Source organism: Athene noctua, chromosome 9, assembly GCF_965140245.1.
Source record: "Athene noctua chromosome 9, bAthNoc1.hap1.1, whole genome shotgun sequence".
NCBI lineage: Eukaryota > Metazoa > Chordata > Aves > Strigiformes > Strigidae > Athene > Athene noctua.
This window is the reverse complement of record NC_134045.1, coordinates 9,315,236-9,330,331: the sequence shown is the minus strand read 5'-3', so window position 1 is coordinate 9,330,331 and position 15,096 is coordinate 9,315,236. Positions and strand designations below refer to the sequence as shown.

Sequence of the window (15,096 nt, the reverse complement as noted above, 5' to 3'; positions counted from 1 at the left end):
GAATTCTTCCTGAAGTGAATATATTAATTCATGAGATTTAATTGCATTTTATTGGCAGTAAAGAAAATATTAGCTGTGTGGTGCTGTTCTTAAAGGGACACTGCCATCTTCATCACCACATTTAAGAACCATGTTTAAGAAGCACCAGCCTTACCTGCAGTACTAGTCCTGCCCCTGATTCTTGGAAAGAATGTTTCTTTTAGGTTGCCAGTTTCCTGATTTAGGTTTTTGGGGGATTCTTTTGCATAACAAAAACAGGCTGGAGTGTTGTGTTTAGCTTGTTTCTTGTTCAATTTCTTCTGCCCAAGCCCAAGGTCTCTGTGTGGTTCAAAGTACCCAGCATGGAAACTGTAAAACCAAAGGATTTAACCCTGGTCATTTAGCCGATTCAGGTAATCTAAGCAACTACACCAGATGCCAGGAGGGCAGGCATGAGCACTAAAACTTGCTTTTCCTGGCATTTTTAATTCGGAATCACATGGAAACATTCTTGTTAGGATCAGGCTATTTAGTACACCAGAGGAAATCTGTCTATCAAGCATAAATTTCTGACATTGTCTTCTGTAGGAATGCCTTGCAAAAGTCTCCATCTAAGAACAACGGCACTAGCGCCACTGTTCAATAGCCATCTCAAGTGTCTTTTTTCATTAAATTATTTTGGAATGGGGATGGTCTAATCTCCTAGTGAAGCTTTATCTCTCTTGGAAGCAAGTTAGACTGTAATAGAGCAAATTGATGTTTTACTCCTCGTATCTAATTTCACATTACATCTACAGGTTTAGGCACTTAAATTTTACTGCTAAGGTATCTTGAGTATTGCATAGTCCAGTGTGAATTATACTAATGATCACTGAGAAATTCAATAGAGTGAATATTTGAGAGAGAGAGAGAGAGAGAGATTTTCTTTTCACTGTTTTGCTTGAAAATAAGTATAGTATTAACGTATTAAAACCTCAGATTTATGCATACCCAGTAAGTAATTTTATTCTAGCCTGGCTAGCTGGCCTACTGACATGCATTTTCACCACTGCTAAAAATAATGAGGAATCCAAGTGACACACATTTATGGCTAGGAGTGCCATCAGATCCCTTGACCTAATTGAGCATGCCTACACACCTTAGAGTGTTTTGCATAACCAACTTAGACAGCAGGAACATTTCCAACCAGATTGATTGACATATTTTATTTCTAACTTAAGCTTAATCATGACCAAGAATGATTCATTTATACCTTTCAAACTTTGGGAATTGACACAGGAGACAACCAAGCTGCAGACTCCAGTGTAAGCACTGTAAAGTGTGTAAGCAGTGTAAAGGAAAAAATATATATTAATATAGTTTATTAGCCTACTTAGCTGCTGCCCTTGATGTAATAAAATGGATTAATTAGCTGCTAGGGGAGTTACTTTATTTTATAAAATAAATGTCAAAGTAGATTTTTTGCAGGAAAGGTTTTGTCCTAAACCACTCCTCCACTAACCATTTATCTGAAGTCATGTACAGAATCTAGAGAAGGTACCGTAAGGTACAGTTCAATTTATTTTTTTTTTATAAACCTGTTGGACAAGAGCTCATCTCCCAGCAATAACCACATTGACTCTCAAACCAAGAGAGTTCTCGGCTTTTAAGGCATAAAGTACCTTCAAATAAATATCAGCGGTTTCCACACACCATGCCTTAAACAGGAACAAAGCCTAATAGAATACACTGTAATAAAAGTGCTATTTCCAGCATGTGTGTATGTGGCTGCTCTACGCTGAAAATGTCCTTTAGCACTTTTTAACCATATTCTCTAGTGTGTCAGCAAAGAGACTCCATCAGAGTATTTAACATTGCTGGGAGCAAAGGAATAAAGTGGAGTCACTGTTGATTATTACTCATTAGCCACAAGGACATCCACTTAACATGTGAATAAATGAATGACACCATGTCCTAATGGAAATGGCCTCAGTGTACCTTTAAGCAAAATGTTGTTTAATATCTTCCATTTGCTGAATAGTAAAGAGGCCTGTTGGACATGCACAGTTAGCAAGCAGCCATTGTTGCTTTGTTCCAATTTCAGCATTTAATAAAAAAGATGTTGTCTTGACTGCAGCAAAGACGGGCCTCAAAACCCCGGGTGGCAGTGCAGTCTTGTCCTCATTCTGCAAATTTAGAATTTCACTGGCGTCCTAAAGGGTTAATACCCATAAAGCAAATGAAGCCTTACAAGGTACATGTTCTTCATTATTCTGCTTTACATTCAAACATATAAAACAAAGAACATCTGATATCTTTATTGGTTTTCTTAGATAAAACACAAGCAAGTTATAAGCCTTAATTTTCTTATTACCATTTGTTAACAAGGAAGATAACGCTCTCAAAAGTACTTGATTAGGACTCCCTTTGATTTGTATCTTGTTATGATTTCCAGGGCATATATTTTTGTATTATTACTTTAGTACACTGATCATTCTGATCAAAGTGATAAAAAGAGGTATTTTAAAAGTGTAAATATTAACTATGCAGGTAAACCACATAATCTGAACAGCATCTTGAACACTGCCATGCTGAAGCATGCTTTGGGAAACAAATCAGAGCTGAGATATACATTGCTATCTGGAAAGCTGGAGGAGCCCTTTTGCCCTCAAACCCCGGCAGCAGGAACTTACATTGTTCACTTTTTTCTTTTCTTTTTTTTTTTTTTTTTTATGGCTACTGAGGACAGCTGCAGGTATAATATTGAAGATATTTGTTATATCACAGATATAAATACTCATGATCAGAATCCATACAGAATACATCTGTTATTACGGAGATAAACCAGCTTTAACTATCTAAAGAGAGTAACAGCAAGTACATTAGCTGACATGAGAGATTTGGGGGGTTATTATAACACATGGTCTGATGCCTGATTGTGAAAATTGTGCTAGATCTTTTCCTTACTCTTGTAATTTTGTCTGTATAGCAGTTAGCTGTACTGGAGGCAGCTCACTGGTATTTCTCAGCTCACAGGCCTCTCTCCTGTCTTACCCCCGGGCTGTGATGGGCACTTTGGCGGCGGTGAATGAGAAGCCTGACACAGCCCGCTACGCCCAGTGAGCCGCTCCCAGCAGAAGTGGGTCTGACAAGTTGGAAGTCTCTTTCTCCTGCCTCCTCCTCCTCACCGGCACTTCCTCCAGCCAGCCCTGCGCAGACAGGGAGCGAGTGGGAGATGATTACATCAATCAGTGTCAGGTCTGGGAGCTGTGATTTATGAATATGCATAATGAGCTCTCACCTTTGAGAAGGACTAGCTAGGGAGATAATTGATTAGACAGGAAAAGAGCAGCCAACAGAGAGGGAGAGGGAGGCCTCTCTGTGCCGTCTCGGGCAGGCCTGGCTCGGGCTCCAGTGAGCCTGTCAAGCTGTGAGAGTGATTTCTAAAAAAAAATACGAGTACGATTTTTAATGTTTTGTTGAAACACGCATAACAAAATGTTTCCTCACAAAATTAATGGGAATTTTCTCCACATTAGGGAAGCCGGGCAGGCACAAAGGCTGCTTTCCCCCCGCAGGGAAACCAAGTTCTCACTTCCAGCGGCCAAAGGGGCGGCTTTCCCATGGCTGCCACGAAGCCGCTGCTGCTGCGGGAGCTTTCCCACCGGTCAGGGCTCAGGGAGAGGGCTCTGCTGCAAAGGAGCCTTTAATGGAGGTGGAAAGCTGGGGATGCAATTGTTTTCCCATCGTGGTCTCATTATTTTCTTCCATACCCTTTAAGCATCTGTCTGGCCACTGTGTGAAAGTTTCTATGGAAAACCCACCAGGATGTCCAGAGGAAGGGGATGTGGAAATTTGCCTCTAGCTTTCTCTCCCCCCACCCCTCCCATTTTACATGCCATTAATCTTTTTTTTTTTTTTCTTTTTTCCTCAGCAAGAATTGGCTAAGGAAAAAGCAGGGATACAAACTGCAGAGAGACTGGGTAAAATTTACATGAGAAACAATCCGTTTTCTAACCACCCACCCACAGAGTTTCCCCTTGTTTCAGAAGCCTGTCGGAGCGAAAGAGGGGGAGAAGTTCCTGGCAGAAAGACAGAGCTGCAAGGGCTGCGAGGAGGCAAACACCGTTTCCAGGGCAAGCTGTGGCCAGAAAGAACATATGGGGAAAGGAAGGGGACGTGGCGGGGAGAAAGCAGAGATGGCAACACTGCTGCAAACTCTGCGGGTCCCTTCCCCGGCCTCCCTGGAGGGACAGGGCCGGCTCGGCTGCTGCCATCGCTACCAGGAGCCCTGGGCGGCTGCAGGCCTGCACCCGGTGAGGCCTCTCCCCGCCGTAACGCCTGCCAGGAAGAGTATTAATCGTGAAATATTAAAACACATATCTAAAATGTGTGTATACACACACGCATATATAGTGTAAACATATATATAAAACTTATCAGTTACAAACGCCTAGGATTTAAAATGTAGTTTATCAGCCTAGCGCAACCCAATCCTATAAATAATACATTCCTATCACTATGACCTCAAAATGTCAATACCGCGCAGCCCTGCACATTTGCATATCTTGTACTGTCTAAACTTGAAGCATGTCAGCTATGTGCTTCTGTTTGTACTTTAACTTCATTTTAACTCTTGCTTCCTAGCTCTGAGCACCCTCCCCCTCCGTAGGGTCTGTCACCAAAACGAGAAAAGCACCAGCTATTTAATCACCACCTCTGTAATTATGCCATTTCCAGGGATGCAGGGAGAGGAAGGGTGGGGGGCACACACACCCCCGCCCCAGACGGAGCTGTTAAGGAAGAGCCTGGGAACAAAAGCAGGAGGCAGCCGGCCCGAGAGCTCTGCCTGTCCATGAGCTCTGCCTGTCCGTGAGCTCTGCCTGTCCGTGAGCTCTGCCTGTCCGTGAGCTCTGCCTGCCCGAGAGCTCTGCCTGTCCGAGAGCTCTGCCTGCCCGAGAGCTCTGCCTGTCCGTGAGCTCTGCCTGCCCGAGAGCTCTGCCTGCCCGAGAGCTCTGCCTGTCCGTGAGCTCTGCCTGCCCGAGAGCTCTGCCTGCCCGAGAGCTCTGCCTGTCCGTGAGCTCTGCCTGTCCGAGAGCTCTGCCTGTCCGTGAGCTCTGCCTGCCCGAGAGCTCTGCCTGCCCGAGAGCTCTGCCTGCCCGAGAGCTCTGCCTGTCCGTGAGCTCTGCCTGTCCGAGAGCTCTGCCTGTCCGAGCTGCCCCTCCAGCCGGGGGCGTGGGAATGAGAAGGGCCATCCGCGGGCACCCACTGCTGATGGTAAATTGAGAAGAGAGGAGGGGAAGGGAGCGGGGTGCAGCCCCCGTCCCCCAACAACCAACCACTTGGGATGGTTTTCATCTGACTGCGAGGCAGGAGGGGGCCAGGGCCGCCTCCCCCCGCCGGCAGCCACCGCCGCTGGGAGCGGCCGGAGCTCTCTCCCGGATCGGGCCGGTTTTCAGCACTTTGCCGAGGACGTGAAGCTACAAGTTCCGGGGCCAGGCTCGGCTCCAGGCGCGGCAGGAGAAGCCGCAGCTCCCGGGACGGTGCTCAGCGGAGACGCCCGGGGGGGCTGCGGGACGGGCAGCCCGCCCGGCGCGGAGCGGCGCGGAGCTGCCCGCTGGGGGTGCGCAGCCGCGACTCGCTCCTCGGTGCCGCCGTGTCGGTCGGTAACTCCCGCCCGGGTGCAAGCCTCCGGGAGCGGGGGGACGACACACGCCCCTGGCCCCGCCGCATGCTCCGCGCAGCCCCGCGGCCTCGGCCAGCCCCGGGCCCGCTCCCCGTTCAGCGGCACAGCGGGCCCGAGGGGAGCTCCCCCCCTTCCAAAACCGACCCCGGGGAGGCGGGAAGGGGGAGAAATAACGCTGCCCCATTCCCGACCCGCTGCGTCGCTGACGACCCCCGAAGTTTCCTTTCAGTTAACCCCTGCCGCGCCCCGCTCTGCCACCGCGCTCCGCCAGGGCGGGGGGATCCATAGCCGGCACCCGGTAATAAGGCCCTCGGGGGGCGATGGATCACGGCCGGGCCGCTGCCGGCTGCCCCCGGGCTCCCCCCGGCGCCATCCCCCGCCTCGCTGGGGCAGGGCGCTGCCCCCGGAGCCACACACGGACTCGCACCCCCCTGCCCCCCCCGGCCCCGCGGCCGCCCCGCCACCACCGACCGCCGGGCCCCGGGACGCGGCGGCGGCGCCTGCAGGGGGCGCTGCGGCTCCAGCGTTCGGCCCCGCCGCCGCCGCCGCCGCCGCGGGAAGGGCCGCCCGCCCCGGACCGCCGCCGCCCCGCCCGGCCCTGCCACTCGCCCGCCACGGCATGGCCGCTGCTGCTGCCCGGCGGCACCCGACCGCGGCAAAGACCCGCTCCGCCTCCGGACGGCCCCGGCACCGCCGGGCCGCCGCCGCCCCGCGCTCCGCCCGAGGATGCGCCGCTCCCGCCGCCGGCCCGGCCCGGCCTCGGCTGCCGCGGCCAAACAGTACCCGGCCGGGGGGGGGAGAAAAATAACTCCAGAGGTGGGAGAAGAGTGTGTAGTCAAAGTGGCAACAGTTTATTTATTAGCCAAAAATATATACTTTCTTGTACAATTTGGTTCACACATATGTACATTTTTACTGTATGTACAAACAACAACAAAAAAAAAAAAAATCGAAACACCTAATTCTCACTGGACTTCCAAAAAACCTCACAAACTCAGCTAATCCAGATGATAGTAGAGAAGCGGGATTTTTTTTTTCCTTTTTAGTTTTAATATACGGACATGCTTACAAGTTGTAACTATACAGAGATTTCTTTTTACAATCATTACAACAATAAAAAATTAACTATGATGATGACAACGCCGATAGAACCATAGCGGCATCGAGTTGGTTCTGGGGCCTGGAAAAAAATGACACAGAAAAAAAAATATTTAATAGGATTTCTAGTCACATTGGGCTGGCACAATATTTTAAACTGTAGGTAGCACTAGTTTTGTTGTTGTTGTTGTTGTTGTATTTTTAAAAATAGATTTCTAAATATAAAAAGTTTTCAGAGTGACTTATGGCAAATTTATTTAGCTATGAAAATGCCACGGGCCCGATCCCCGTGGTTTCAATCAATCGAAAGAGTAATGGATTTCAGTGACTGCTAAGCCAAACTCAGGACAGCCATGCCAGCCTCCGAAGTTTTCATGCTAGCTGTTTTTGGTTTTTTGTTTGGTTTTTTGTTGTTTGTTTTTTTTTTTAATTTCAATATATTGTTTTCCTACTGCCGCTGTACTTTTCCCGCAGACTAGGCAACAGCGGCGGGTGGCTGTTGCCGTTCCGGGCGGTGCTCGGGGGAGAGGCCGGCGCCGGCTCCCGATACGCTCCCGCCCGCCCGGCCAGCGGCCCCCGGCCCCAGCGCGGCCCCGCCGCCACCGGCCCGCCCGCGGGGAGCGCCCGTCGCGTCCGCAGAGAGAACAGCAAAAAATATATATATAATCAGAATAACCCACCGCGCACGCAGAGGAAGAACAAGAAACCGGCCTGGAAAGGGAACTCAAGCAGCGGAGAAAATAAGCTAACCATTTACAACTCCCCCTATATATCCTTGGGAGACTGAGGAAGCAATCTCTTACCGCCTCTGCACTGGCTGGAAAGCTGTCTTTATTAACTTTTTTTCTACTTCCAAGGCACTAGATCGATCTAAAAAGAGAAGAAAAAAAAAAAAAAAAGCGTTCCTTTATACCCCCATTTTATTTCCCTCCCATCCCTGAATGAAGCCTCTAGACTCTCTTCTCAGCAAGTTGCAAACACGACAAAACGACCGCTTTGCTGCAGGAGTGACCGTCGGAAGGAAGACAAACCAACCCCGGAGCAAGCCTTACGGCCGGGTCCTTCCCACAAAGACGATTCGAGCAGCAACAACAACAGCAACAAAAATTATCTCCGTCTGAGGAAGGTAATTCTCGGGGCTTGGGACTAACCTGGCGAGGAGGCCACCCCCGCCGCCGCCCCCGGGGCCCCGCGGCCGCCCGCCCGCCGCCACCTGCGCCCCGACGGCTGCGCCGCACCGCCCCGGGCCGGGGCCACCGTGACAAACCCGCGGGGCCGGCGCCCCCCGCCTCGGCCGCCCGCACAAGGTCCCGCGGGGCCGCTCCGCGCAGCACCGCCGAGCCCCCCGCGGCAGCTGCCGGCCCGTCCCGGCCCGTCCCGGCCCGTCCCCGCCGCGTCCCTCAGCGGTCACCTGCTCCGGCGGGCTCCGCGCTCTGCGCCTGGTCCGCGGGCCGCGGGAAGGTGGCGGCGGCGGCGGCAGCGGCGGGGGGGGCGGCGGGGGCGGCCCCCAGCCCCAGCAGGTGGGGAGTGTTCAGTAAGGCCAGCGGGTGCGGGGCCGGGTGGTGGTGGTGGTGGGCCGGGAAGGCGCGGTTGGTCCAGTTGGGGAACTTGCCCAGGGGGCAGGAGGTGACGAGTCTGTGGGGCGGGGGGGGCGGCGGGGGGGGCAGCGGCAGCGGCTGGGGGGCGGCCGCCGGCGGGGAGCCGCCGCCGGGAGACTTGCGGGGGTTGTCCGGGCTGGTCGCGGTCTCGGCCAGCGACCAGATCTTGGGCTTCGGCAGGGTGCCGGCCAAAGCGCCGTCCGTCGGGGAGGAGGCGGCGGAGGAGGAGGCGGAGGAGGGGGGCGAGAGGTGGTGCGGCGGCGGCTGGAGGGGCGGCTTGAGGGGCTCCAGGCCGGCGGGGGCGGCGGCGGGGGGGAGCTCGCACTTGTGGTGGTGGTGATGGTGGTGGTGGTGGTGGAGGTGGTGGTGGCGGAGGTGGTGCGGCTCCCCCTCGGCGGCCTTGAGGTAGCGCTCCTCGGAGCCGTGCAGGTCCTCGAAGCCCTCGGAGCCCTCCGAGTCCGTCTTGGAGTCGGAGTGCAGGAGGTCGGGGTCCTGCAGCTCGTCCTCCAGCTCGTCCTTGTTGCTCTCGATGTTCTCGGTGTCGATGTTCTCCAGGTCGATCTCCTCCTCGTCCTCCCTCTTGTCCTCTTCCCCCTCGTGGTCGCTCCCGTAGGAGTTGCCCTCCTCATCCGTCCTGCTGCGGGGCGCCCAGGTCATTTTGTTCTCCTTTTTGAGCCGCCGCCGCGCGTTGGCGAACCAGGTGGAGACCTGGGTGAGGGTCATTTTGGTGATGATGGCCAGCATGATCTTCTCGCCCTTGGTGGGGTAGGGGTTTTTCCGGTGCTCGTTGAGCCAGGCCTTGAGGGTGCTGGTGCTCTCCCGGGTGGCGTTCTTGGGCCGCGACGGGTCCCCGAACTGGTACTGCCCGTAGGGGTAGAAGGCGGGGTGGTGGTGCGGGAAGGCGGCGTGCTGCACCCCCGGGCTCTCCTTCAGCTCGTACTGGGCGCCCTGCAGCGAGAGGGAAGGGGCGGCTCGGCTGAGACGGCGCGCCGGGCCCGGCCCGGGGCCCCTCCATCCCGCCACCGTTACCGGGAGCAGAGCCCGCTCGGCCGCTAGCGCGGCGGCCGGGCCGAGCAGCCTCCCCGCGCCGCGGAGCGCCCCGGCCCCGCCGCCTGGAGGACGCTCCGGCCCCGGCAGCCCGGGCCCCGCCGAGGCTCCCCAGGTGCGTGTGCGCGGCGGGGCCGCCGGCAGCCGGGGCCGGTCCCCGCAGCCGTCAAACCCTGCGGGCGGAGAAGGGGGGGGGGGGGAGGGGGGGGGCGAGCCGCGGGGTCGCCGCTCCAGCCCTGCCCCTCTCCGGCGGCTCTCCCTGGGCAGGGCAGCGCTGACTCCCCATCTCCCCTGACAGCCCTCCCGGCGTCTTCCCCGGCGGCTCCCCGGGCCGATCCCCCAGCGCGAACCGCGCCCGGGCCGGCCCCGGCCCGAGCGTCCCGGGGAGCGAGCGGCGAGCCCGGGGGGGCCTCTTACCAGCTGGGGGAAGATGGGCAGCTCGGCGGCGTAGGGCAGGAAGGCTCCGTAGCCCTGGGCGGCGGCGGCGGCGGCGTAGGGCGCGCCGTACATGGAGGAGAGCACGTTGGAGAGGGTCCCGGACGGGGCCAGCTCGGCGCCGCCGCGAGAGCCGCCGCTCCCCGGGCGCTCCGCCGGGTAAATCGGCCTGATGTACTGGTAGCCCAGCTGGGGGAAAGACATGGTGGGGGAGCGGGGGCAGGGGAGGGGGGGAGGAGGAGGAGGGGGGGGGAGAAGAGAGGAAGAAGGGAGAGAAAGGGGAGAAAGTAGCAGGGCCGGGAGCGGAGGAGGGAGCCGGGTCGCTCGCCCTCGCCGGCCGCCCGCACTTTCAGCGCCTCCCGCAAACTCCGGCGCACATGGGGGGGAGCCGGGGGTGCGCGGAGGCCGCGGGCTCCCTCCTGTCCTCGGCCGCCGCGGTAAACGATCCGATCGCTTCTTTCTTCTCTCACTTTTCCTATTGATCTGAGTGGACCCAGGTCAGGTCCTAACAGATTGCCTGAGATTATTGGGACTCTGGGCTCTGATTGACATTTCTAGTCTCTCACAAGCCCCTCCTATTTCTTTTAAGTCTCTCTCTCTCCCTCTGCCTCCCTCTCTCTCTCATGCCCAGAGCTCGCTCTCGCCGGGTTTGTCACTAGCTGCTTTCCACCACCACCCCCCCCTTTTTTTTTTTTTTTTCCCAAATCTGTTTACTGACGTCGCGATCTTTTATTTGAGTTGCTTTCAAATCTCGTTTTAGCGATCGCCAATCAGTTGTGTGTTTTACAAAGGTTTAACCCTGCCTCATGATATTCTAATTATATAGAGATAGATTTAGATATAATTTCTTTCGTAGCGCGCCCCCCCCCCCCCCCCCCGTCGGAGCATAGGAAACCAGGGTGTCAGCTGTGAGCGGCATACGAGAGGGACAGGAAAAAGTTGTGACATTTAAAAATAAAGGCTCTCGCCCCCCCGCCCCCGTCCCCGTCCCCCTTTTCAGGTTTTCAAATTTACAGCCTTTCCTTGCCCGGGTTCATTTTGTTTTCTTTATTAAGATATTCCCTGCTTCCCTTCCCCCTCTCTGGCCCTGGCGAGAGTTACATCTCCTAATATAGATTTAAAAGTCTATTAGATTTTTTAAAACAATTTGCATTTCCAGAGCTACCTTGAAAATTTTTCTAATGTACTGAATCTTTAAGGAGTTCTCTACATTTTGTCTGGCTTAACAGTGGGCAGATACAGTGGAAAAGCTAAGTTAATTTTCCTCCTAATAAGGGACTTCAAAGAGTTGTAGGTCACAATTTTACATCAAAGGCAGAAAAGAAGGCAAATTAAAATCTTAACAAAGGAGAGACGGGAGCAGCCCTCTGGGCCATTAGTAAATAAGTGGTGTGAAAAAAGGGACAATGACAGGCACTGGAATTAAACTCATTAACACCTTTTTGTCTTGGTGCGAAATCTCTAATTAGGAAATTTATGATCATTTTGCTTATTCCCTCTGTTCTGAATCACTACAAGGCTTAGAAGGAAGTACCTGGTACGTGCAACATTTGCAAAGGGAGCAGTGGCACCGGCTTGTAAGGAACTATTGGGAGAGAGTCAAGATACGGTTTAATTACCGAATAAGATTTTTTTTTTTTTTATGATCAACACATTTTAAATTACGGTTGCCTTTTTTTTTTTTTTTTTTTTTTTGACGCCTCCCCCCCCCCCCCCCCCCCCTTCTCTGAAACCAGTGTGTGAGTTGCAATTTAGCCTGTTAAGAGTAGTTAAAATACAGTTCAATCACGGCGCGTCTTTGGCAAGCGCCAGTGTGCCCTGCGCCGCTACCGCCGGGCGGAGGGAGAGCCTGGAGGGAAACAGGGAAAGTTCATACAACCTGTGGGGCTGTGACTGCGGGCAGGGGAGAACGGACCTGAGCCTGCCACCGTTATCGGATTTTTTAAATACTCGGTGTTTGAATTAAAAAAAAAAAAAAAAAAAAAAAGTTTGAAGGGTCTTTTGAGGAGTTGAGACTGGAGGAGAGCCGTTTAACCGTATTCCCCTCTCTTACTAAATACTCTCTGGATTTATTGCCTTTAAAATATGATTTAGGTACGATATAACCACTGTGCCCACAGTATGGATTTTTATAACTACATTTCTTTAAAAATGAAATTCATGTCAGATTATGCAGTTAAAGGAATCGACCTTGATAGCTTGGTATAATAAAACTATATCAGCTTGTAATAAATGCGGATTATAGCAAAGCAAGCTCCAGAATTAAAATTCCCTGAATCAATATATGAAAATCTGTAGGAAACATCTCTAATCGTATTAAGTTCATCTTTATAGCATTTCCTATCTGCTAATCTAGTGCAAAAACAACTCTGGGTTGGTGGAATTTATTTTCTTCTATTCGGCGTTGCTCCTGTAATAGCTTTTGATAGTACAATGCAAGGGAGATAACAATATTAAATTCAGTTATAAGTTTATTTCTTTTTAATTCAGAAGGAAAATAGGTAGCAAACCCCACGTCCTGGTTTGCTTTAAACTTTTCTGTGGGAAGTGCTCGGCTGGGGCGATGAGATGTTGTGGGGGTCGACGGAGAGTTTGGACGCAGACCACAACTTTTTGAAATATCTGCCTGGGAGAGAAGAGGGACGAATATGAAAAATTGGACAAATCAGTCGCCGTTTGATTGCAGTCGTGCTTGCCACCCTGGTGTTACAGCGGGGCTGTGCCCCCCACGGGCGGGCACGGGGGCACACGCGTGTCCCACATTACCGGACCCGTGGTTTTGTGGCTGTACATCTGGCACGGAGTCTCAAAGATGGCAGGATTATTTTGTGATTTTTAATCAACAGCACAATCAATATGAGTTCGTCCTCCACGGGAGCCGCCGGCAGTGGCGGGCAGGGCTGGAGTGGGGTGGGGACGGCCGGGGCGATGCGGGAGCGGGGGTCCCCGGGGCCGTGCGGGGCTGCCGCGGGGAAGAGGAGGTGGGCAGCCAGGAGGGAGACACGGGAGGCGAGAAATTTATGGGTGCGAAAGGATCCAGGTCAGGGTGAGGGTGAGGGATGGTTTATTAATGGGCAGGAAACGGAGAGGAAACGTAGCCGGACCAAATGGACGGGGGAAGAAATCTGCAGGGATGGAGTTCCTGGCTGAGGGGGGTGGAAAGCAAAAAAAAAAAAAAAAAAAAAAAAAAAAAGCGGAGAAAACAGCAAACGGTGGGGGGGAGAGAGGGAGAAGAGAGAGAAGACATCTTCCCGGGCGTAGGGCGGGGGTGCGGGAGCGACGGCCGGGGCGAGGAGCGCCTCACGCCTTGGCGGCGGGCGGGAAGAAGGGAGGGAGGGAGGGGAGGAGGGAGGGGGGGTCGCTGCGGGGACGGGACAAGCCCGGGCCGGGAAGCAGCAGGGTACGAGGCGAGGAGCGGGGCCGGGCAGGGCGAGCCGGGGACGGCGGCGGGAGCGGAGCAGGGCGGGAGCAGAGAGCGGAGCGGACGAGGAGCGAGCAGGGGGGAGAGCGAAGCCGAGCGGGAGACGCTTTGCCTGGCTGGAGCCGAAGGGAGATGCGAAGGGGCGGCTGGAGCCGGCTCGTCCTCCGGGGCGGCCGGGGGGAGCGGCGCGGGGCCCGACGGCGGCCGCCCCCGGGGGGAGCCGCGGCGGCGGGGCGCTCCCCAGCCGGACAGACACGTGTCTTCTGGCCGGGACCTGTCAAAGCCGGGAGAGCGGCTCCTGATTTATTACCCCAAACACCCCCACCCCCCGCCTCGCCGCCCGCCAGCCCGCCCTCCCCCCGGCCTCGCCTCCCTCCTCTCCCGGCTAGCTCACACGGCCGAAGAGCTAAAACCAAACCTCGCTCCGGCTGCCGCCGGCCTTCCCCCAGTCCCCAGCCGGCTCCGGGGCTGCGGGACCAGCCCCGCCGGGAGGAGGGGCCGGGCCGGGCCCCGTCCGTGGGCAGCATCGCGCCCGCCCCGATGCCGCTGGCAGCCCGGTCTCGGTTCCTACGTCTCACGCCCCTCCGCGCCCCTCTCCGCCCGGCCACGGAGGGGACCTGGGGACACGGCCCGAGAGGTGGCCCCGGCCCAGGGGTGTCTCTCACGACCGCAGGGCTCGGCGCGGAGCCGGAGGCTGCCTGCTGGAAGTCGCGGGAGAGCTGCCGGCGGGGCTGCGAGCTCGGGCAGGCTCCTGCCGGGGCGTGGGGTGCCCGGGGTCCGGGCCGGGGGGAGCCGCGCCGCGCCGCGCCGTGCCGTGCCGTGCCCGCCCGGGGAAGGGGGGTAAACAAACAAGTGGGATTAGGAGCAGGGCCGCGGTTAAAAAAGAGTTAAAAAAATAGAGGGAAAGATCAAAGCGCTGGGTAAAAGACTCTTCAAATTACACGTTTGAAGCTTTTCCATAATTCCAAGGCGACAGATAGATAACAAGCTGCACATTCCTTATCACATATGGAATCAATCTGAAAGGAGTCTCTTGATCAGAATCTGTTAATTGCAGTGACATATGATTTGGAAAGAAAACACAATTAATGACCCTTCATGTTAAGGCTTTGGGACGAGGCCACTGACAATCTGCACTCTGCAGCCGACGTCAACTTTTTCTATTATTATTGTTATTATTAGTAAACTATTAAAGGGAGACATTCCTCGAGCCTCAGCGACTGTTTTGTCTCCGTCCCCGTTGCAGGTTTCTTCAGAAGGGGGAGGAGGAGAGAAGGGGACGGGAGTGCGTGCGCGCCTTTCCTTCAAGGTTTGGGGAGCTAAAATGATTTAGTACCTTGTCTGTAAATCTAATGACCTAAGGTGAGAAAAAATACTTCATCTTTTATTATTACCATTTGTGGTGAGCGTTACCAGGAAACAGCAGAACCCGTTTGAAATGGTAAATATATGTATCCATTTAAAACCCATTATTGCAGAGATTTTCCCAAAGCGAAATAAAGCAAATCTCCCCAATCCCATTTTCTAGCGCCCTCTGCCCACGGCTCCCCTGGGCTCCGCCGCCCCTTCCTTCCCCCTTCCCGGGCGCTGGGACCGCTGAGCCTCGGCCCAGCCTCCCTGGGTGCTGTGGGTGCGGGGTGTGCGGCAGCAGTGGGTGCTCCGGGACTGCCTGTGCGCCACGCGTCCTGTAATGTTAGGAAAGGAAGGAGCAACATTTTTAAAAGCTTTACTCTGTCATTAAAAGGTAATGGCTTTGTTTTAGAAGGGAGAGGGAGAGGTTCATTTGAAGGTTATAAAGCATACGCTTTAATAGGATCGAAGTGAAATTAGTTAATAAGAAAATGCTGGCCAGA

The 15,096-nt window shown here is 54.4% G+C and overlaps 1 protein-coding gene and 1 long non-coding RNA gene across 2 annotated transcripts; both read right to left on the bottom strand.

Annotated features, from left to right (window-relative positions):
• Window positions 1-6,474: 6,474 nt before the first annotated feature.
• Window positions 6,475-10,175, bottom strand: IRX3 (iroquois homeobox 3). Its single transcript, XM_074913473.1, has 4 exons — window positions 9,805-10,175; window positions 8,154-9,288; window positions 7,546-7,612; window positions 6,475-6,824 (listed from the first exon to the last, which is right to left on the bottom strand). The coding sequence occupies exons 1-4, from the start codon at window positions 10,024-10,026 to the stop codon at window positions 6,770-6,772; spliced, it is 1,479 nt and encodes a 492-aa protein (XP_074769574.1). The 5' UTR covers window positions 10,027-10,175; the 3' UTR covers window positions 6,475-6,769.
• A 2,100-nt stretch (window positions 10,176-12,275) lies between these two features.
• On the bottom strand, window positions 12,276-13,849 carry LOC141963875 (uncharacterized). The gene is made up of 2 exons (XR_012634227.1): window positions 13,662-13,849; window positions 12,276-12,448 (listed from the first exon to the last, which is right to left on the bottom strand). It is a non-coding gene; the product is annotated as an uncharacterized LOC141963875 (long non-coding RNA).
• Window positions 13,850-15,096: the final 1,247 nt, after the last annotated feature.

Coding starts and splice junctions, on each gene's coding strand:
- IRX3 (XM_074913473.1), bottom strand. CDS start 10,026: ATGTCTTTCCCCCAGCTGGGCTACCAGTACATCAGGCCGATTTACCCG. Junction 7,613..8,153: donor CGCGGAGCCCGCCGGAGCAG/GTGACCGCTGAG, acceptor TTCTCTTTTTAG/ATCGATCTAGTGCCTTGGAA. Junction 6,825..7,545: donor TTCCAGCCAGTGCAGAGGCG/GTAAGAGATTGC, acceptor ATTTTTTTCCAG/GCCCCAGAACCAACTCGATG.